At 40.6% G+C, this 21,532-nt stretch overlaps 1 protein-coding gene across 1 annotated transcript in view; it reads right to left on the reverse strand.

The window, feature by feature from the left end:
- LOC124040442 (calcineurin subunit B type 1-like) overlaps nt 1-20,453 on the reverse strand; it is a 61,840-nt gene extending 41,387 nt beyond the window's left edge. Inside the window, exon 1 of the mRNA XM_046357645.1 lies at nt 20,250-20,453. Coding sequence (XP_046213601.1) covers nt 20,250-20,252 — 3 coding nt within the window. The 5' untranslated portion in view covers nt 20,253-20,453. The remainder of the gene's footprint in view (nt 1-20,249) is intronic.
- Between the last annotated feature and the right edge of the window lie 1,079 nt (nt 20,454-21,532).

Genomic DNA, 21,532 nt, shown 5'->3' on the forward strand with positions numbered 1-21,532 from the left:
AGTAGTATTATTAGCAGCAGTAGTAGTAGTGACAGTAGATTAGTAGCAGCAGTAGCAGCATTGATTATAGTAGTAGTAGTAGCAGTAATAGTAGAGCACAGTAGCAGCAGATTAGCAGCAGCAGCAGCAGTAACAGCATTAGTAGCAGCAGTAACTAGCAGATTAGCAGCAGCAGCAGCAGCTAGCAGTAACAGTAGCATTAGCAGCAGCACTAGCAGCAGACACTATAGATTAGTAGCAGCAGTAATATTAGTAGTAGTAGTAGTAATAGTAGTAGCAGTAGTTAGTGCAGTAATATTAGTAGTACAGTAGTAACTTATAGAAGTACCAGTAGAAGAGCAGTAATAGTAGTAGCATTAGTAGTAGCAGTAACACTAGTAGTAGTAGTAGTAGTAGTAGTAGCAGTAACTGACAGTAGTAGCATTAGTAGCAGTAGCAGTAATAGTAGTAGCAGTAGTAGTAGTAGTAGTAGTAGTAGCAATAACAGTAGTAGTAGTAACAGTAACAGTAGTAGTAGCAGTAACAGTAACTCTAGTAGTAACAGTAACAGTAGCAATAACAGTAGTAGTAGTAGCAGTAGTAGTAGCAATAACAGTAGTAGTAGTAACAGTAACAGTAGTAGTAGCAGTAACTCTAGTAGTAACAGTAACAGTAACAGAAGCAGTAACAGTAACTCTAGTAGTAACAGTAGCAGTAACAGTAACAGTAACAGTAGCAATAACAGTAGCAGTAACAGAAGCAGTAACAGTAACTCTAGTAGTAACAGTAGCAGTAGCAGTAACAGTAACAGTAGCAGTAACAGTAACAGTAGCAGTAACAGTAACAGTAACAGTAACAGTAACAGTAACAGTAGCAATAACAGTAGCAGTAGCAGTAACAGTAACAGTAACAGTAGCAATAACAGTAGCAGTAACAGTAACAGTAACAGAAGCAGTAACAGTAACTCTAGTAGTAACAGTAGCAGTAGCAGTAACAGTAACAGTAGCAGTAACAGTAACAGTAGCAGTAACAGTAACAGTAACAGTAGCAATAACAGTAGCAGTAACAGTAACAGTAACAGAAGCAGTAACAGTAACTCTAGTAGTAACAGTAGCAGTAGCAGTAACAGTAGCAGTAACAGTAACAGTAGCAGTAACAGTAACAGTAACAGTAGCAATAACAGTAGCAGTAACAGTAACAGTAACAGAAGCAGTAACAGTAACTCTAGTAGTAACAGTAGCAGTAGCAGTAACAGTAACAGTAGCAGTAACAGTAACAGTAGCAGTAACAGTAACAGTAACAGTAGCAATAACAGTAGCAGTAGCAGTAACAGTAGCAGTAACTCTAGTAGTAACAGTAACAGTAACAGTAGTAGTAGCAATAGCAGTAGTAGTAGTAACAGTAACAGTAGCAGTAGCAGTAACAGTAGCAGTAACAGTAGCAGTAGCAGTAACTCTAGTAGTAACAGTAACAGTAGTAGCAGCAATAACAGTAGTAGTAGTAACAGTAACAGTAACAGTAGCAGTAGCAGTAGTAGTAACAGTAACAGTAACAGTAGTAGTAGCAATAACAGTAGTAGTAGTAACAGTAACAGTAGCAGTAGCAGTAACAGTAGCAGTAGCAGTAGCAGTAGCAGTAGCAGTAACTCTAGCAGTAACAGTAACAGTAGCAGTAACAGTAACAGAAGCAGTAACAGTAACTCTAGTAGTAACAGTAACAGTAACAGTAGCAGTAGCAGTAGCAGTAGCAGTAACAGTAGTAGTAGTAGCAGTAGTAGTAGCAGTAACAGTAGTAGTAGTAACAGTAGCAGTAGCAATAACAGTAGTAGTAGTAGCAGTAACAGTAACACTAGTAGTAGTAGTAGTAGTAACAGTAGCAGTAGCAGTAACTCTAGTAGTAACAGTAACAGTAGTAGTAACAGAAGCAATAACAGTAACACTAGAAGTAACAGTAACAGTAGTAGTAGTAACAGTAACAGTAACACTAGTAGTAGCAGTAACAGTAACAGTAGCAGTAGCAGTAACTCTAGTAGTAACAGTAACAGTAGTAGTAGCAGTAACAGTAGCAATAACAGTAGTCGTAGTAGCAGCAGTAGTAATAGTAGCAGTAACAGTAGTAGTAACAGTAACACTAGTAGTAGTACTAGTAGTAACAGTAGTAGTAGCAGTAGTTGCAGTAGCAGTAACAATAGCAGTAGCAGTAGTTGCAGTAGCAGTAACAGTAGCAATAACAGTAGTAGTAGTAGCAGTAACAGTAACAGTAGCAGTAGTAGTAACAGTAGTAGTAGTAGTAGTAGTAGCAGTAACAGTAGCAGCAGTAATAGTAGTAGTAGTAGCAGTAACAGTAGTAGTAGTAGCAGTAAAAGTAACAGTAGCAGCAGTAATAGTAGTAGTAGTAGCAGTAACAGTAGTAGTAGTAGCAGTAACAGTAACAGTAGCAGCAGTAATAGTAGTAGCAGTAACAGTAGTAGTAGTAGCAGTAAAAGTAACAGTAGCAGTAGTACTAGTAGTAGCAGTAGCAGTAGTAGTAGTAGCAGTAACAGTAACAGTAGCAGCAGTAATAGTAGTAGTAGTAGCAGTAACAGTAACAGTAGTAGCAGTAATAGTAGTAGCAGTAGCAGTAACAGTAGTAGTAGTAGCAGTAAAAGTAACAGTAGCAGTAGTACTAGTAGTAGCAGTAGTAGTAGTAGTAGCAGTAACAGTAGGAGTAACAGTAGCAGTAACAGTAGCAGTAACAGTAGCAGTAGAAGTAGCAGTAACAGTAACAGTAGCAGTAACAGTAACAGTAACAGTAACAGTAGCAGTAACAGTAACAGTATTAGTAGTAGTAACAGTAGCAGTAACAGTAACAGTAACAGTAGTAGGAGCAGTAACAGTAGCAGTAACAGTAGTAGTAACAGTAGCAGTAACAGTAACAGTAACAGTAGCAGTAACAGTAACAGTAGTAGGAGCAGTAGCAGTAACAGTAGCAGTAACAGTAGTAGTAACAGTAGCAGTAACAGTAGTAGGAGCAGTAGCAGTAACAGTAGTAGTAACAGTAACATTAACAGTAACAGTAACAGTAACAGTAGCAGTAACAGTAACATTAGCAGTAACAGTAACAGTAACAGTAACAGTAACAGTAACAGTAACAGTAACAGTAGTAGTAGTAGTAGCAGTAACAGTAACAGTAGCAGTAACCGTAGTAGTAACATTAGTAGCAGCAGTAGTAGTAGTAGCAGTAGTAGTAGTAGCAGTAGTAGTAGTAGCAGTAGTAGTAGTAGCAGTAGTAGTAACAGTAGTAGCAGTAACAGTAGTAGTAGTAGCAGTAGTAGTAGTAGCAGTAGTAGTAACAGTAGTAGCAGTAACAGTAGTAGCAGTAACAGTAACAGTAACAGTAACATTAGTAGTAGTAGTAGCAGTAACAGTAACAGTAGCAGTAACCGTAGTAGTAACATTAGTAGCAGCAGTAGTAGTAGTAGCAGTAGTAGTAGTAGCAGTAGTAGTAGTAGCAGTAGTAGTAACAGTAGTAGCAGTAACAGTAGTAGTAGCAGTAGCAGCAGTAGTAGTAGTAGCAGTAGTAGTAGTAGTAACATTAGTAGCAGCAGTAGTAGTAGTAGCAGTAGTAGTAGTAGCAGTAGTAGTAGTAGCAGTAGTAGTAGTAGCAGTAGTAGTAACAGTAGTAGCAGTAACAGTAGTAGTAGCAGTAGCAATGTATGCACACATGACTGTAAGTCGCTTTGGATAAAAGCGTCTGCTAAATGGCATATATTATTATTATTATTAGTAGTAGTAGCAGTAGTAGTAGTAGCAGTAGTAGTAACATTAGTAGCAGCAGTAGTAGTAGTAGCAGTAGTAGTAGTAGTAACATTAGTAGCAGCAGTAGTAGTAGTAGCAGTAGTAGTAGTAGCAGTAGTAGTAGTAGCAGTAGTAGTAGTAGCAGTAGTAGTAACAGTAGTAGCAGTAACAGTAGTAGTAGCAGTAGCAATGTATGCACACATGACTGTAAGTCGCTTTGGATAAAAGCGTCTGCTAAATGGCATATATTATTATTATTATTAGTAGTAGTAGCAGTAGTAGTAGTAGCAGTAGTAGTAACATTAGTAGCAGCAGTAGTAGTAGTAGCAGTAGTAGTAGTAGCAGTAGTAGTAGTAGCAGTAGTAGTAACAGTAGTAGCAGTAACAGTAGTAGTAGCAGTAGTAGTAACAGTAGTAGTAGCAGTAGTTGCAGTAGCAGTAACAATAGCAGTAGCAGTAGTTGCAGTAGCAGTAACAGTAGCAATAACAGTAGTAGTAGTAGCAGTAACAGTAACAGTAGCAGTAGTAGTAACAGTAGTAGTAGTAGTAGTAGTAGCAGTAACAGTAGCAGCAGTAATAGTAGTAGTAGTAGCAGTAACAGTAGTAGTAGTAGCAGTAAAAGTAACAGTAGCAGCAGTAATAGTAGTAGTAGTAGCAGTAACAGTAGTAGTAGTAGCAGTAACAGTAACAGTAGCAGCAGTAATAGTAGTAGCAGTAACAGTAGTAGTAGTAGCAGTAAAAGTAACAGTAGCAGTAGTACTAGTAGTAGCAGTAGCAGTAGTAGTAGTAGCAGTAACAGTAACAGTAGCAGCAGTAATAGTAGTAGTAGTAGCAGTAACAGTAACAGTAGTAGCAGTAATAGTAGTAGCAGTAGCAGTAACAGTAGTAGTAGTAGCAGTAAAAGTAACAGTAGCAGTAGTACTAGTAGTAGCAGTAGTAGTAGTAGTAGCAGTAACAGTAGGAGTAACAGTAGCAGTAACAGTAGCAGTAACAGTAGCAGTAGAAGTAGCAGTAACAGTAACAGTAGCAGTAACAGTAACAGTAACAGTAACAGTAGCAGTAACAGTAACAGTATTAGTAGTAGTAACAGTAGCAGTAACAGTAACAGTAACAGTAGTAGGAGCAGTAACAGTAGCAGTAACAGTAGTAGTAACAGTAGCAGTAACAGTAACAGTAACAGTAGCAGTAACAGTAACAGTAGTAGGAGCAGTAGCAGTAACAGTAGCAGTAACAGTAGTAGTAACAGTAGCAGTAACAGTAGTAGGAGCAGTAGCAGTAACAGTAGTAGTAACAGTAACATTAACAGTAACAGTAACAGTAGCAGTAACAGTAACATTAGCAGTAACAGTAACAGTAACAGTAACAGTAACAGTAACAGTAACAGTAGTAGTAGTAGTAGCAGTAACAGTAACAGTAGCAGTAACCGTAGTAGTAACATTAGTAGCAGCAGTAGTAGTAGTAGCAGTAGTAGTAGTAGCAGTAGTAGTAGTAGCAGTAGTAGTAGTAGCAGTAGTAGTAACAGTAGTAGCAGTAACAGTAGTAGTAGTAGCAGTAGTAGTAGTAGCAGTAGTAGTAACAGTAGTAGCAGTAACAGTAGTAGCAGTAACAGTAACAGTAACAGTAACATTAGTAGTAGTAGTAGCAGTAACAGTAACAGTAGCAGTAACCGTAGTAGTAACATTAGTAGCAGCAACAGTAGTAGTAGCAGTAGTAGTAGTAGCAGTAGTAGTAGTAGCAGTAGTAGTAACAGTAGTAGCAGTAACAGTAGTAGTAGCAGTAGCAGTAGTAGTAGTAGCAGTAGTAGTAGTAGTAACATTAGTAGCAGCAGTAGTAGTAGTAGCAGTAGTAGTAGTAGCAGTAGTAGTAGTAGCAGTAGTAGTAGTAGCAGTAGTAGTAACAGTAGTAGCAGTAACAGTAGTAGTAGCAGTAGCAATGTATGCACACATGACTGTAAGTCGCTTTGGATAAAAGCGTCTGCTAAATGGCATATATTATTATTATTATTAGTAGTAGTAGCAGTAGTAGTAGTAGCAGTAGTAGTAACATTAGTAGCAGCAGTAGTAGTAGTAGCAGTAGTAGTAGTAGTAACATTAGTAGCAGCAGTAGTAGTAGTAGCAGTAGTAGTAGTAGCAGTAGTAGTAGTAGCAGTAGTAGTAGTAGCAGTAGTAGTAACAGTAGTAGCAGTAACAGTAGTAGTAGCAGTAGCAATGTATGCACACATGACTGTAAGTCGCTTTGGATAAAAGCGTCTGCTAAATGGCATATATTATTATTATTATTAGTAGTAGTAGCAGTAGTAGTAGTAGCAGTAGTAGTAACATTAGTAGCAGCAGTAGTAGTAGTAGCAGTAGTAGTAGTAGCAGTAGTAGTAGTAGCAGTAGTAGTAACAGTAGTAGCAGTAACAGTAGTAGTAGCAGTAGTAGTAACAGTAGTAGTAGCAGTAGTAGTAGTAGCAGTAGTAGTAGTAGCAGTAGTAGTAACAGTAGTAGCAGTAACAGTAGTAGTAGCAGTAGCAGCAGTAGCATATGTGATGAGTAAAAAAAAACTTGAAGTGCCTTGCCGTCAGTAGCCAAGCAGTTGCCATACCAAGCGATGATGCTGCCAGTCAAGATGCTCTCCATGGTGCAGCTGAATAACTTTACAAGGTTCTAAGGGTCCATGTCAAATCTTTTAAGCCTCCTGAGGAGAAGAGGTATTGTAGTGCCCTCTTTACGACTGTGTTGGTGTGTTTGGACCTTGATAGATCCTTAGAGATGTGGACACAGAGGAACTTGAAGCTCTCGACCCGCTCCACTCAAGCCCCGTTGATGTGAATGGGGCGTGTTCGGCCTTCCTTTTCCTGTAGTCCACGATCAGCTCCTTTTGTCTTGCTGATGTTGAGGGAGAGGTTGTTGTCCTGGCACCACACTGCCAGCTCTCTGACCTCCTCCCTTTTGGCAGTCTCATCGTTGAGGGAGAGGTTGTTGTCCTGGCACCACACTGCCAGCTCTCTGACCTCCTCCCTTTTGGCAGTCTCATCGTTGAGGGAGAGGTTGTTGTCCTGGCACCACACTGCCAGCTCTGTGACCTCCTCCCTTTTGGCAGTCTCATCGTTGAGGGAGAGGTTGTTGTCCTGGCACCACACTGCCAGCTCTCTGACCTCCTCCCTATAGGCCGTCTCATCGTTGAGGGAGAGGTTGTTGCCCTGGCACCACACTGCCAGCTCTCTGACCTCCTCCCTATAGGCCGTCTCATCGTTGAGGGAGAGGTTGTTGTCCTGGCACCACACTGCCAGCTCTCTGACCTCCTCCCTATAGGCCGTCTCATCGTCGTCGGTGATCACCGTCGTGTCGACGGCAAACTTAATGATGGTGTTGGAGTGGTACACGGAGGCACGCAGTTGTAGGAAAACAAGGAGTACAGGAGGGGACTGCCCGCTGGTCAGCGCATGCTTTGAGTACGCGTCCTGGTAATGGTTAAAGGTCTTACTCACATCGGCTACGGAGAGCGCGATCAAACAGTATGTCTGGAACAGCTGGTGCTCTCACGCATGGTTCAGTGTTGCTTGCTTTGAAGCGTGTAGCTCAGTTGGTAGAGCATGGTGCTTGCAACGCCAAGATTGTAGGTTAGATTCCCACAGGGGACCCGTATGTAAAAAAGTGTGAAAATGTATGCACTCACTACTGTAAGTCACTCTGGATAAGAGTGTCTGATATGTTTCGAACGGTCACTGTGGGGACGACGTCATCGAGGCACTTATTAATTGAAGTCAGTGACTGATCTGGTTATACTCCTCAATGCCATCAGATGAATCCCAGAACATATTCCAGTATGTGCTTTCGAAACAGTCCTGCAGTTGAGCATCCACTTCATCGGGCCACTTCCGTATTGAGCACTGTCACGCCTTGGTCATTGTATTTTGTGTTTTTGTTATATGTTTGGGTAGGCCAGGGTGTGACATGGGTTTATATGTTGTGTTTCGTATTGGGGTTTTATTAGCATTGGGATTGTGTATGATTAGGGGTGTGTCTAGTTAGGCTTGGCTGCCTGAGGCGGTTCTCAATTGGAGTCAGGTGATTCTCGTTGTCTCGGATTGGGAACCGTATTTAGGTAGCCTGAGTTCACTTTGTATTTTGTGGGTGTTTGTACCTGTCTCTGTGTTGTAGTCACCAGATAGGCTGTAATTAGTTTCACGTTCCGTTCTGTTGTTTTTGTATTTAGTTTCAGTTATTTCATGTACCACGTTTTCGTTCATTAAAGGCATGAGTAACCTACACGCTGCATTTCAGTCCGACTCTCTTCTTTCAACAGACGAACGCCGTTACAAGCACGTCACTGGTACTTCCTGTTTGAGTTGATACGATTGTCTCGAACTGAGTTCGTCCAGTTTATTCTCCAGTGACATTCGCCAATAGAACACAGGGTGTAGATACCCACCGCCGTAGTACCTGCTCGTCGGCCTCTATTTCGCCGTCTCTTCCTCTTCCGAGTGTCGGGGATTAGGACCTGGTCCTGGGGGTGAGCAGTATGTCCTGCGCTGCCGACTCGTGAAGTAGAGATCTGCATCCAAAATGGAGGTTAGTGATAGCTGTTCTGATGTTGAGAAGCTCTTTTTCGGGTCATAGGAAACAATGGCGGTGTCACGTTCTGACCTTTATTTCCTGTGTGTTGTCATTATTTAGTATGGTCATGGGCGTGAGCTGGGTGGGCAGTCTATGTTTGTTTTTCTAGGTTTTGGGTATTTCTATGTTTCGGCCTAGTATGGTTCTCAATCAGAGGCAGGTGTCGTTAGTTGTCTCTGATTGAGAATCATACTTAGGTAGCCTGGGTTTCACTGTGTGTTTGTGGGTGATTGTTCCTGTCTCTGTGTTTTGCACCAGATAGGACTGTTTAGGTTTTCGCACGTTTATTGTTTTTGTTAGTTTATTCATGTCTAGTGTCTTTATAAATTAAACGTGAGTAACCACCATGCTGTATTTTGGTCCGCCTCTCTTTCCCCAGAAGAAAACCATTACAGGCGGAAACCAAACAAATGGTTCAAATCAGCCCAGAAAATGGGTCAGGAGCCCATAAAATGTCTGCTGTCCCTTCCAGCACCATTCTCATACTTCCTTATCTATGAGCTATTTCTCAATGATACTACTGCTATAAAAATAACTATAAAACAAGAATTTAAAATAAGCTTTTTGTGCAGTAGTGCATGGGTTTACAGGGACATATCCTTCTCTCCCTGAAACCTGGTATTGGCTGCAGTGCAGTAAATATATGGGCTGCCAGCACTCCACCCTCCTCCAACCGTCTATCACGGTCCCCCTGGCCCACAACAGCTAGCCACAGTGACAGTACTCGATCTATCTAACTACATGGAGAAAACCTGGCAATCCAAAACGTGGGTGGGAGCCAGTAGGGAGTTCCGTGTGTGTGTGTGTGTGTGTGTGTGTGTGTGTGTGTGTGTGTGTGTGTGTGTGTGTGTGTGTGTGTGTGTGTGTGTGTGTGTGTGTGTGTGTGTGTGTGTGTGTGTGTGTGTGTGTGTGTGTGTGTGTGTGTGTGTGTGTGTGTGTGTGTGTGTGTGTTTGTTGTGCCTGACTGAGTGGGAGATGCAAGTATCCAGTATCCTGCAAGTATCCAGACAGGATAATCATTGAGAATAGAGGAGTATCCAGACAGGATAATCATTGAGAATAGAGGAGTATCCAGACAGGATAATCATTGAGAATAGAGGAGTATCCAGACAGGATAATCATTGAGAATAGAGGAGTATCCAGACAGGATAATTCCTAGCTACACCCAGGAATAAAGTGATGGGGAAACATCTCCTGACAGCGTAATACACACGCGCACGCACGCACACACACACACGCACACACGCACGCGCACACACACACACGCACGCACACACGGTATTCCCTCTAAGGGGCAGCGTTACCTCCAGTCTAGACCTGCAAAGGTATGTTAAGAACAGCGATTAGCAAGGGGTTACATGGGATTAGAATGTGACTTTCCCTGATCTCATAACAACAAATGACACACACACACACGTATAAATGCACCTGCACTGTAATAGTTTGAAGCCTGAAATGTGGCAAAAGGTCACATAGTTCAAGGGGGCCGAATACTTTCGCAAGGCACTGTATATGTAGCCTACACTGGTCAAATGCAGGTTGAGTGAGGTAAGGGTTAAGAAAGGAGATATAGGATTACAGAGTTACAAAGTTAAGGCCTCACATCAACTCTGTGGAGGATGATTGTTCCAGAAATAACACGGCTGGTAGTGTCAGACATAACACATCTCCTCAATAAACTAGATGTTTTAAGGTCACATCTTAATATGCCTCTTAAGATGTAAATGAAGCATCTCAGAGGAGAGAGAGAGAGAGAAGGAGAGAGGGAGAGAGGGAGAGAGAGAGAGAGAGAGAGAGAGAGAGAGAGTGGGAGAGAGAGAGAGAGAGAGAGAGAGAGAGAGAGAGAGAGAGAGAGAGAGAGAGAGGAGAGAGAGAGAGAGAGAGAGAGAGAGAGAGAGAGAGAGAGAGAGAGAGAGAGAGAGAGAGAGAGAGAGAGAGAGAGAGAGAGAGAGAGAGAGAGAGAGAGAGAGAGAGAGAGGAGAGAGAGAGAGAGAGAGAGAGAGAGAGAGAGAGAGAGAGAGAGAGAGAGAGAGAGAGAGAGAGAGAGAGAGAGAGAGAGAGAGAGAGAGAGAGAGAGAGAGAGAGAGAGAGAGAGAGAGAGAGAGAGAGAGAGAGAGAGAGAGAGAGAGAGAGAGAGAGAGAGAGAGAGAGAGAGAGAGAGAGAGAGAGAGAGAGAGAGAGAGAGAGAGAGAGGGGGAAAGGTAGAGCCACTATCCATTCGTTTGTTCATCAATAATGCATGTTTCATTCAGAATCAATTAGACTACACCACACATTTTGCATGACTAGCAGTCTGGCAACACTGTTGGTTCAGCTAATGCATCCCTACATCAAACAAAACTAGGCAAATTAAGATATCTATCTGGTAAAAAGGGAAAAGGGATGTTAATCTGGTCGAAATGTCCTTATTATTTCTATAAAGCAGGAGTCGGGATCCAAATCCCAAACAGGCCATCACAACGAACCCCAAAATAATGTTTAGACCATATCAATTCAATTCAATTCAATTCAAGGGCTTTATTGGCATGGGAAACATGTGTTAACATTGCCAAAGCAAGTGAGGTAGTCAACATACAAAGTGAATATATAAATATCTCATATGTGTCTATTATCTTGGTGCAATGTGCCATGTTAACAAATAGGTCTATTTATCTTCTTTTTTTTTTTAGACTGAATATGAATATAGACTGGTTTTCATCAAGCTGTCCACTCAAGAAGGTAGAGCCACTCTCTGTAAGTAACCAGGCACTGTAATCTGGTTCAAATGACTAATCAACCCTACCAGGGCGTTTACAAACAGTACAGGAACTGTATCATACACATGTATGGATCACATCTGTTACTAATGCTGCAGAACTCTGTATCCACGTCCATTGGATGGACTGACCACCACATAGTGGCCTAAACAAGGATATCAGGTGATTCCTATGTTGAAGATGTAAAAAAAAAGGAAAATATATATTGGTCTGATGTGTGTAATGAGGAGCACCCAGGCGCTGCACTTGATGCATTTATGAAATTGTTTCTTCCAATTATTTTATACGAAACTGACTGTTAGAACTGTTAAGGCTCCGTATATTGATGAGGAATTGACTGTTAGAACTGTTAAGGCCCAGTATATTGATGAGGAATTGACAGAACTGTTAAGGCCCAGTATATTGATGAGGAATTGACAGAACTGTTAAGGCCCAGTATATTGATGAGGAATTGACAGTTAGAACTGTTAAGGCCCAGTATATTGATGAGGAATTGACAGAACTGTTAAGGCCCCGTATATTGATGAGGAATTGACAGTTAGAACTGTTAAGGCCCAGTATATTGATGAGGAATTGACAGAACTGTTAAGGCCCCATATATTGATGAGGAATTGACAGAACTGTTAAGGCCCAGTATATTGATGAGGAATTGACAGAACTGTTAAGGCCCAGTATATTGATGAGGAATTGACAGAACTGTTAAGGCCCCATATATTGATGAGGAATTGACAGAACTGTTAAGGCCCAGTATATTGATGAGGAATTGACGGTTAGAACTGTTAAGGTCCCGTATATTGATGAGGAATTGACAGTTAGAACTGTTAAGGCCCAGTATATTGATGAGGAATTGACAGAAATGTTAAGGCCCCGTATATTGATGAGGAATTGACAGAACTGTTAAGGCCCAGTATATTGATGAGGAATTGACAGTTAGAACTGTTAAGGTCCAGTATATTGATGAGGAATTGACAGTTAGAACTGTTAAGGCCCAGTATATTGATGAGGAATTGACAGAACTGTTAAGGCCCAGTATATTGATGAGGAATTGACAGTTAGAACTGTTAAGGCCCAGTATATTGATGAGGAATGACAGAACTGTTAAGGCCCAGTATATTGATGAGGAATTGACTGTTAGAACTGTTAAGGCCCAGTATATTGATGAGGAATTGACAGAACTGACTTAAATGTAAATGTAAATGTAACTGTTAAGGCCCAGTATATTGATGAGGAATTGAGAGAACTGTTAAGGCCCCGTATATTGATGAGGAATTGACTATTAGAACTGTTAAGGCCCAGTATATTGATGAGGAATTGACAGTTAGAACTGTTAAGGCCCAGTATATTGATGAGGAATTGACAGAACTGTTAAGGCCCAGTACATTGATGAGGAATTGACTGAACTGTTAAGGCCCAGTATATTGATGAGGAATTGACAGTTAGAACTGTTAAGGCCCAGTATATTGATGAGGAATTGACAGAACTGTTAAGGCCCAGTATATTGATGAGGAATTGACAGTTAGAACTGTTAAGGCCCAGTATATTGATGAGGAATTGACAGAACTGTTAAGGCCCAGTATATTGATGAGGAATTGACAGAACTGTTAAGGCCCAGTATATTGATGAGGAGTTGACAGAACTGTTAAGGCCCTGTATATTGATGAGGAATTGACAGAACTGTTAAGGCCCTGTATATTGATGAGGAATTGACAGAACTGTTAAGGCCCAGTATATTGATGAGGAATTGACAGAACTGTTAAGGCCCAGTATATTGATGAGGAATTGACAGAACTGTTAAGGCCCAGTATATTGATGAGGAATTGACAGAACTGTTAAGGCCCTGTATATTGATGAGGAATTGACAGAACTGTTAAGGCCCAGTATATTGATGAGGAATTGACAGTTAGAACTGTTAAGGCCCTGTATATTGATGAGGAATTGACAGAACTGTTAAGGCCCAGTATATTGATGAGGAATTGACAGAACTGTTAAGGCCCCGTATATTGATGAGGAATTGACCGTTAGAACTGTTAAGGCCCAGTATATTGATGAGGAATTGACAGAACTGTTAAGGCCCAGTATATTGATGAGGAATTGACTGAACTGTTAAGGCCCCGTATATTGATGAGGAATTGACTGTTAGAACTGTTAAGGCCCCGTATATTGATGAGGAATTGACTGAAAAGCTGTATGGTTGAGAGAAATTAAGCAATAGGAGTGGCTAATAAGTCTGGCTGCACATCTGATTGGCTGACGTATTGTAGAATTGAGAAATTATGTGACTAAACCGATGAAAAAGTAGGAAGAAATTGTATTATGAAACCAAGATAATGTATATAAAGAATGATGGGGAAAAAAAGTTTTGGAGTACTTTAAATTAAATTATGGGCAGAAAAAACCTTTTGATGTTGCTAATTACTTTAATGACTATTTTATTTGCAAAATGGACAAACTCGGGCATGAAATGCCAACATCAAACAGTGAGCCATCATATTCATGCATAACAGACCTAGCAATGAAAGAAAAGCATTGCAATTTAGAATTTTGTCAAGTTAGTGTGGGTGAGGTGGGAAAAAATGTCGTTGTCCATCGATAATGAGAAACCACCCGGTAGTGACAACCTAGATGGAAAGCAACTGAGGATATGGTAGTGGACTATATTGCCTCTCCTGTATTTTTATTCTGTACAGGCTTTCCTCTTTTCACTCTGTCATTCAGGTTAATTCATGGAGTAACTACAATGTTGATACATTCTCATTAAACTCTGTAACTGTTTTAAAGTCCCCATTGGCCTCATGGTGAAATCCCTGAGAGGTTTCTTTCCTCTCCGGCAACTGAGTTAGGAAGAACACCTGTATCTTTGTAGTGACTGGGTGTATTGATTAATTTTACCCATCTACCAATAGGTAACCTTTGCGAGAAATTGGAAAACCTCCCTGGTCTTTGTGGTTGAATCTGTTTTTGAAATGCACTGCTCAACTGAGGGACCTTACAGATAATTGTATGTGTGGGGTACAGATATGAGGTGGTCATTTAAAAAAATCATGTTAAACACTATTAATGCACACAGAGTGAGTCCATGGAACTTAATATAATAATAATAATATATGCCATTTAGAAGACACTTTTATCCAAAGCGACGTACAGTCATGTGTGCATACATTCTACGTATGGGTGGTCCCGGGAATCGAACCCACTACCCTGGCGTTACAAGCGCCATGCTCTACCAACTGAGCTACAGAAGGACTTGTGAAGCAAATTGAACTTATTTAGGCTTGCTATAACAAAGAGGTTGAATATGTATTGACTCAAGACATTTCAGCTTTTCATTTTTAAATTAATTGCTAAACATTTCTAAAAATAAAATTGTGGGGTATTGTGTGTAGGCCAATAACACATAATCTCAAATTAATCCATTTAAAATGCAGGCTGAAAACCTTCTGAAGAGCCTGATTAGACTTTAAAGCACTTCTTTGGGTGTTGGAAAGTTGAAACTAAGGCTACGTTTACACATGCAGCTCAATTCTGATATTTAAGGGGCAGAAAATATCAATTAGTGGAATGAGATCAGAATTGGACTGCCTGTGTAAACGCAGCCTAAAAAAGATAGCATACATCGCATCGAATGTGGATCTAGCATTTGCGCGATTCTACACGTTAAAATCGGTGCTGAGTACTACTGGTGTGTCTGAGCTCTAAGCGCAGTAGATCTTAATAACATCGACGCCTCTCTTGACCTTGTTTAAACCTCCACTGACTATGTGTTGATGTGCCAAGCAGTTTGACCAGCTCCAGTCCATCAGCATTAGCTGTATATACATATAGGCCACTATCAGTTGATAGTGACTGATGGTCCCCCAGAATGTGAAAATATACTCGACATCCTCAGTTTTCCTGCTCTTATAGGAGTAATAAAAGCCTAGTTCATACATTTTTTCAGAAATAAAAAGTTAATTTAAATAAAATAATCTCTCAATTTATCAGGGGGTGTAGCAGAACCCTCGGCACCCCTTGTTCCCTTGTTCCTATGTCAACCGCAAATCTATATAATATATTGTTTATAAACAACTTTCAACCCCCTTTGTACAGCCTTTATAAAGTCTAAGTTATAATGTAAAGTGTAACCCCATAGCACAGAGCTATCGGGGAGATGATGATGCATATGCTATATTAGGGTTTGCCATGATGTGTCATACTAATTAGAGCTTTCACGAGGAGCGCTAAGCCACGAGGCCATGATGATGATGCAATGTTTTGAAGGCTTATTGATTCAAGTAAACCTAGTAGTAACTAAGCAACCAATTTGTTCTGTCGTACCTTTGTCATTTGCTTTCTTTGAGGCATTATTTTGGCTCAATTTGACCTCTCTTTTTTAAGTTTACACGGGCAGCCCAATTTTGATCTTTTGCCACTAATTTGTCTTCTGACCAATCAGATCAGATCTTTTGACCATAATTGGGCAAAAGATCCGAATTGGGCTGCCTGTGTAAACCCAGTCATAGAGGTTTCAGTCTCGACTATTAGGAGAAGCCCTACATGAGATCAAAAGGTAATGTTTTGGTGGTCCTGTGTGGCTGAGTTGGTAATGTTTTGCTGGTCCTGTGTGGCTGAGTTGGTAATGTTTTGCTGGTCCTGTGTGGCTGAGTTGGTAATGTTTTTCTGGTCCTGTGTGGCTGAGTTGGTAATGTTTTGCTGGTCCTGTGTGGCTGAGTTGGTAATGTTTTGCTGGTCCTGTGTGGCTGAGTTGGTAATGTTTTGGTCATCCTGTGGGGCTGAGTTGGTAATGTTTTGGTCATCCTGTGTAGCTGAGTTGGTAATGTTTTGCTGGTCCTGTGTGGCTGAGTTGGTAATGTTTTGCTGGTCCTGTGTAGCTGAGTTGGTAATGTTTTCCTGGTCCTGTGTGGCTGAGTTGGTAAACTGGCAACACCAGGGTCGTGTGTTCGAATTCCGCTTGGGTCGCCATACTAAAATGTATGCACGGACTACTGTTTTTCACGTTGGATAAAAGTGTCTCCTAAATGGCATCATTGTTACTTCATTATAATCATTGATTACAACAATTCCTGCTTGATTTGTTTTGTCAAAAGTGTACCGTTTGCTTTCTTCAAGGCATTATTTTGTCCCTCTTGTCTCAATGCATTCTCTGTAGCAGTGCAGTCAGACCACGATTGCTAGTATCTACCACACGAGGAGAAAAGAGCTTCGAGTACCAGTCCGCGTGGACGGATTACGTGCTAACAGTCTGAAAATAATAATAATAAAAACATCAGCAGGCTAAATACGCTCACTAGCTAATCCTCTCAAGCATGTGTGTTTCGAGCAGGGGTGTCAAACCAATGCTCCTGAAGAAGGCTGCATTTCATCCTTCTGTCTGATGTGGTACTCCTGTAGCTCATTTGATAAATCATGGTGCTTGCAATGCCAGGATAGTGTGTTTGATTCCCAGGACCAGCAGTAAGTAAACATTTTACACACGCGTGGATAAAAAGGGTATGCTAAATGGCATATATTATATTGATGATTCTGTCTGAGAGTCGTGGGTGCGTGTGGACAGACCTTGTAGGGAGGGTCTGGGTGGGTGTTTTTTTATTATTTTAATAAAGAACAATCTGCCTGAGTGTAAATCCACAGTCTAAGGCACAGAGACTGTAAGCAGCTGGCCCTGTTTTATCTTTGGCCTATTCACAATCTAATATACCTATTCACAATCCAATAGACCTATTCACAATCTAATAGTGTCATGTTTTGTCATATATTGTCATGTCTTGTCCTTGTGCTTTCTCTTCTATTCGTTTCCCCCTGCTGGTCTTATTAGGTTTCTTTCCCTCTCTCTCTATCCCTCTCTCTCTCTCTATCCCTCTCTCTCTCTATCCCTCTCTCTCTCTATCCCTCTCTCTCTCTATCCCTCTCTCTCTATCCCTCTCTCTCTCTATCGTTCCGTTCCTGCTCCCAGCTGTTCCTCATTCGTCCTAACTACCTCGTTTACTCTTTCACACCTGTCCCCTATTTTGCCCTCTGATTAGAGTCCCTATTTCTCCCTCTGTTTCTGCGTCTGTCCTTGTCGGATCCTTGTTTGATGTTTGCTGTGCTGTGTTCTTGTTCCGTCGGGTTTTTGCCTTCTTCAGATGCTGCGTGTGAGCAGGTGTCTATATCAGCTACGGCCTGCGCCTTCCCGAAGCGACCTGCAGTCTGTGGTCGCATCTCCTGTTGTTCCCCTCTACTGACTAGAGGGTTTCAGTTTTCCTGGTTGGACTTTACCTGTGATAATATCCAGGATTATCGTTTTTGTTAAAGACTGGAATAAACTCTGTTTCTGTTAAGTCGCTTTTGGGTCCTCATTCACCTGCATAACAAATAGACCTATTCACAATCTAATAGACCTATTCACAATCTTATTGGCCTATTCACAATCTAATATACCTATTCACAATCTAATAGACATATTCACAATCTAATAGACCTATTCACAATCTAATATACCTATTCACAATTGTATTAGTTCCTTGTGCTAGAAGCAATGCAACAGTTACTCTGATTGGCCTATTCACAATCGTATTGGCCTATTCACAATCTAATAGACCTATTCACAATCTAATATACCTATTCACAATCTAATATACCTATTCACAATCTAATATACCTATTCACAATCTAATATACCTATTCACAATCTAATAGACCTATTCACAATCTAATAGACCTATTCACAATCTAATATACCTATTCACAATCTAATATACCTATTCACAATCTAATAGACCTATTCACAATCTAATAGACCTATTCACAATCTAATAGACCTATTCACAATCTAATATACCTATTCACAATCTAATAGACCTATTCACAATCTAATAGACCTATTCACAATCTAATAGACCTATTCACAATCTAATATACCTATTCACAATCTAATATACCTATTCACAATCTAATAGACCTATTCACAATCTAATAGACCTATTCACAATCTAATATACCTATTCACAATCTAATAGACCTATTCACAATCTAATAGACCTATTCACAATCTAATATACCTATTCACAATCTAATAGACCTATTCACAATCTAATAGACCTATTCACAATCTAATATACCTATTCACAATCTAATATACCTATTCACAATCTAATATACCTATTCACAATCTAATATACCTATTCACAATCTTATAGGCCTATTCACAATTGTATTAGTTCCTTGTGCTAGAAGCAATGCAACAGTTACTCTGATTGGCCTATTCACAATCGTATTGGCCTATTCACAATCTAATAGACCTATTCACAATCTAATATACCTATTCACAATCTAATATACCTATTCACAATCTAATATACCTATTCACAATCTAATATACCTATTCACAATCTAATATACCTATTCACAATCTAATAGACCTATTCACAATCTAATAGACCTATTCACAATCTAATATACCTATTCACAATCTAATATACCTATTCACAATCTAATAGACCTATTCACAATCTAATAGACCTATTCACAATCTAATAGACCTATTCACAATCTAATATACCTATTCACAATCTAATAGACCTATTCACAATCTAATAGACCTATTCACAATCTAATAGACCTATTCACAATCTAATATACCTATTCACAATCTAATATACCTATTCACAATCTAATAGACCTATTCACAATCTAATAGACCTATTCACAATCTAATATACCTATTCACAATCTAATAGACCTATTCACAATCTAATAGACCTATTCACAATCTAATATACCTATTCACAATCTAATAGACCTATTCACAATCTAATAGACCTATTCACAATCTAATATACCTATTCACAATCTAATATACCTATTCACAATCTAATATACCTATTCACAATCTAATATACCTATTCACAATCTTATAGGCCTATTCACAATTGTATTAGTTCCTTGTGCTAGAAGCAATGCAACAGTTACTCTGATTGAATCCGGTGTGAGTGGGCTGGTCTGGCAGGCACCACACAGCCAGAGCCTCCAGGCAGCTAGTCGGGGTGGATCATATCTCGTGCTGGTGGTTCGCCACAGCTTTTATCTGTCTTCCATTAGCTAGTGCTAGCAGGAGCTCGCTCAGTCGATCTGTATGTGGGTGGTGCTTGATTTCTAGGCAGCATATGGTCCCTGTATCAGGTCATTTCTGCTGCCATGCTTTTAAGCAACAGCCTTCTGCCTTCCCTGCCCTCACTCAACGATAACCCAGAGTAGGCTCGCTGTTGTAGCCTTGACAATGGAGTAGCCTGTTGACTGTTTTACACGTCTACCAATAGGGAATTGGTCTTATTCCAAAACAGTTTGACATGCCTATGAAATGTGCTATCTATGTATTTAACCTAGGCCTATGGATGACATGCAATTAAATATGAAGAATGGTTTGTATGTCATAGAATTATGTATGTGTCTAAGCTTGGCTGATAATTAGACATGAATTATTAGCTCGCATGTGACAGTAGCCACCTTGTAGTCTTGATTTTATTTTTTTAATAACCAAATGATACAATGTAGCAACACGACATGAAAGAGGTTGATAACAGTGTTGTAACATGTAGAGGCTACACGCTTCGGCGGGGGGGGGGGGTCTTTGCTCATCACCCCTCCTTGATTTGGTCATGTCTAGTCCAGCTGGTTAAATGCAACATATACACCATGTAACGTCTTATTTATAAAGCAGATTCCACTTTTAGGGCAGGGTCGGACATCAGTCAAATTAGCCACTCACGGACATAGGAAACATCAAAGTTACATGTTCATCTCCTAGTGTCGCACATTGGTTTTAAACATGGACTGACTTTGATGTTGTGATGTTGCCTTTGATGTATCCAGGATAAAGTTGGGTTTAGAGTGTAAACGGGGTTACGACTAGAAAGGGCAGATATCGGCCATAGCATTGGCCAATATACAGAGGCAACATTGGCAAGAAAACCGTTTCCTCCTTCATTGCGAGGGAGGTACGGTTTCTTTACTCTGTGACACATATATAACACGGTAATAACATGACAAAACTGTACAAACCCCCGTCGGCTGTAGTTCATACAAATTCAGGCATGTTACCATAGTCACTGTGTTTATCTTTAGGTTGGTGGGTGAAAATAAGAGTGGCGACAGTTTGCTTACCATCTTGCCGGTTGGATGATGAAATAGGTTGACCAGGAAATGAGGACTCGGGGAGAAAAAAAACGATATAAAAAGAGGGTCTCGCTATTACAAAAACACGGTGCTAGTGATATTCAGGTTCTTGTTTTTTGACTCAACTCCTGTCTTTTTACCGTCGGCTTCACTGCAGTGGCACAGGGAGACCCGTAGGGCGGGGTCAGTATCGCCGAGGAGGGACAAGAGATGTGTGGAGAAGAGACAGCAAGTAGCCTACATTTCAAGATAAAAGTCCCTCCTCTGCGTTACATAATAACTTGTTTGTTTCCTTACCTTTATAGCAGTCTTATGTACACGGAGAGACTGAAATGCCATTTGGCACTGTAGCACCCACACTAGAAGAAAAGGTTGGCCGTGGAGCAGTTTTAAGGGAAGTGCCTTGTTCAAGGGCACAACGGCATTGGACAGCTCACATGCACATCCCCGACAGAATGTCCCCACCAGATTCATCCGGCTTGAGCAACAGAGAACAGAGAACTTTTATTTTCAAGATCTCGGCACATTCTCAATGCCATCTTGTTGCTATACTGTCGCCAATAGAGATGGAAGACTCTAGTGCCCAAAAGCCAATTTAGCATTGGCATTGCCATTGAGGACTTTCACCATTTTGTAAGTAGTCAACTGGATGAGATTTCCTATTAATCACATAATTCCATCCAGGCCATCAGGATGGATCAGCCAATGAACTTCACTCATGAACAAACATTCCATAACTCCAGGTGCCAGTAAATCACCTACCTTGTCTTTATACCTGTTCAGTCAACACCCTCTAGGGGGCAGTATGCACCCTTTCAGTTTGTTTACCAACTCATCCAGGCTGTATCACAACCGACAGTGATTGGGAGTCGTCTAGGGCGGCACACAATTGCCCCAGCGTTGTCCGGGTTTGACCGGCTTAGGCCGTCATTGTAAATAAGAATTTATTTTAAACTGACTTGCCAGGTTAAATAAAGGTCAACATTTTTTTTTCATTATTAAGTAGAAAGGAAAATAAGTAGTAGAAGAAGAAAATGGACTACTTCAAAATGGAGATGGTCTCAATGGCGCTGCCCATGCTCTCACAGATCCCATAATGGGACAGATACAATGTTGCGTCCTCTACCTCTATGGGAAAGGTACATTACAGTGCATCTTGTGGAACTGAGCTTTGGATTTTGTTCCCTGGCAAATGTCTGTTTGCATGTGTGCACCAGTGCCACTTAGTGGTGGAAACTGTGCAGTGCATGCAAGATTATCCCTATTCTACA

Source organism: Oncorhynchus gorbuscha, linkage group LG07, assembly GCF_021184085.1.
Source record: "Oncorhynchus gorbuscha isolate QuinsamMale2020 ecotype Even-year linkage group LG07, OgorEven_v1.0, whole genome shotgun sequence".
NCBI lineage: Eukaryota > Metazoa > Chordata > Actinopteri > Salmoniformes > Salmonidae > Oncorhynchus > Oncorhynchus gorbuscha.